We start from the raw sequence: 2,274 nt of genomic DNA, 5'->3' as shown, positions 1-2,274 counted from the left end.
GTAGATTAATTACAAAGAGTATGTTGGATCTCGGTTTATTTGGCTCACAAGTAGCTATTATTTATAGAATAATAATATATACAACCTTTTATGCACGTGATTCAAGTCCTTGATGCATCACATTGTACAATCGTTTATACACATAGTACAAGTGTTTAATGCAGTGTAGCAGCATGATGACATCTTGGCACTATCGTCGACAATCAAATATCTTAAAAATTTATATCCTTTTAAGAGAAGCACCCCACCATCATCGCTGTCGACTGTCGGCAATAATAAACAACCCTCCATACTTCGCCTTCAATCCTTCTTTCTTTCTTTCTTCTATAAACCCTTTCTCAATCTATCAATATTTCCAGGTGATTAATTTCGAATTTTAGGTTTACACGGTTAGTATTTCAACTTTCCTTTGTGGGCGCTGTTGATTTCCAGAAAAGATCGATCGTTGATTAGGGTTCTTGTAATTCATCATCATTTCGGAGTCGTAGAAGGTTGAATTTGATTGGGTGTTATCCCTTTCGCTAATATCTGTTGATCCGTGTTTAATTTTTTTCTGGGTTGTTATCAATTTATGTTGTTGACGATGAATTTCGTTGTGTTTTTCCGTTAGGGTTTACTAGTTCTGATAAAAATGGGGGTTTTTAGTTTTTTATGGCGTTTGTTAAATTAGGGTTGGTTAATCGATCTTATCCGAAATGGGTTCTCTTTAGCATTGATTTAATCGAAGATTTGCGAGCTAAAGTTGTCAAATTTTGTGTTAATTAATATGGGATCATCAGGTTTTTGCTCGATATGCTTAATCTACTCTGTAGTGGCTTTAAGTTGTGGAACCCTAATGATGTTCTATAGCCATGAGGTTTTTGCATTCAGTCATGGCAATGAAACTGCAATTAAGCTATTGGGATCAACACCCCACGACCAATTGTTGATCAAAACCTCTGATTCGTTCTCGGGTCTGCTTTTATTTGCTGTTGGAATTCTCCTGTTCATGGTGGCATTTGTGAAAGATAGGGATTTTCAGAGCTTTTTTGCTAAAGGGTGTGTTCTTCTTCATATTGCGATGGCAGTTTGGAGGATATATTTTGAGAGGAAGCTTGAAGAGCTTGGTCGTGATTGGCTCAGGCTTGTTCTAGGTGATTTTGTTTTGGCACTTTCGTGGGTGTTGTTTCTTGTGTACAGTTGGAGAGAAAAATATGATTAGGCAAATACATAATCGTGTTCAAAACCTGTTCTTGAATTTGTTCATGAATCGATACTGCAGCTTGGACCATCGTTTTTGGTGATGTTTGAAGAATGGCTACCATTAATGGAGGTTGGTGAAGATCGTTTTTGTTCTTGTTTGATTTGTAGGAGCACATATTTGTTGATTGTGATTAGAGTAAATCATGGGTGACTTCTAATTTGCTTTTTTTTTCTTTTTTTTTTTTTTAAATGTTTAAACAGCAAAGATTGATCTTGTTGCGTTCATATGCTCATCTTCAATGTAAAATTTTCGATTTCTAGATATAAATATGAAATTTCTTTCAATGATGATTTGTTTTTGTTTAAATTCTTTTTTGTTCTTTTGCTTTTGACCCGATAAGTCACATGATCAGTTGACTGTCTTGAGGGTTGAATCTTGATATTGCATTGTTTTTGCATTTGGATGATAACGTGTGGGATTCTACTAAACAAATTCATATTATATTCTCATTTTTTGAAACAATTTAAAAGGTGTTAGTATTGAAAATACATTTTAAAAGATCTCCAGGTCATTCATCCTATTTGTTATTGGCAAATTGCAAAAAATCACTATATTACTACAAATTTTGATTTTTACACCGAGTTATTTTTTTTTTCAATTATGTCACTATATTTACAATTTTGTTGTAATATCAACCAAATGACTGGTTCTATTTGTTTTCCAGTAATTACTTTTCTCAATTGCAATAAAGTCATTAAGTTTATAAAAGTTTCGATTTTGACACCGAGTTTCAAATTTCAAGAAAATCACTATATTACCATACAAATTTGATTTTGACACCTAGTTTTTTTTTCAATTATGTTAATATATTTACAATTTTTTTCTTTTTAATATCAACCAATTGACCGATACAAAAATATTATTGTGGTTTAGAAGTTCGATTTGTACAACAAATAAATGAAGATCGATCCAATTGTTCAAACTCACTTACAAGTCAGCAAAAAAAGATATAACCACCCTTTCAGGAAATGTTATTGTGGTTTAGAAGCCTTATTTGTACAACAAGTACTTGAGGACCCTTACAAAGTTGA

At 32.7% G+C, this 2,274-nt stretch overlaps 1 protein-coding gene across 1 annotated transcript; it reads left to right on the top strand.

Moving 5' to 3' along the window:
* The first annotated feature begins 232 nt into the window (after positions 1 to 232).
* LOC145018553 (uncharacterized) lies at positions 233 to 1,530 on the top strand. Its single transcript, XM_078976433.1, has one exon. It carries the CDS (start codon positions 767 to 769, stop codon positions 1,199 to 1,201), a length of 435 nt encoding a protein of 144 aa, XP_078832559.1. The 5' UTR covers positions 233 to 766; the 3' UTR covers positions 1,202 to 1,530.
* Positions 1,531 to 2,274: the final 744 nt, after the last annotated feature.

The sequence above is a fragment of the Lactuca saligna genome, chromosome 9 (genome assembly GCF_052625555.1).
Source record: "Lactuca saligna cultivar CGN05327 chromosome 9, ASM5262555v1, whole genome shotgun sequence".
NCBI lineage: Eukaryota > Viridiplantae > Streptophyta > Magnoliopsida > Asterales > Asteraceae > Lactuca > Lactuca saligna.
Note: the sequence above shows the minus strand (reverse complement) of the source record. Positions and strands in the feature narration are given on the sequence as shown.

What these genes read in the sequence shown, in the direction of transcription:
- LOC145018553 (XM_078976433.1), top strand. Translation starts at nt 767, where the DNA reads ATGGGATCATCAGGTTTTTGCTCGATATGCTTAATCTACTCTGTAGTG.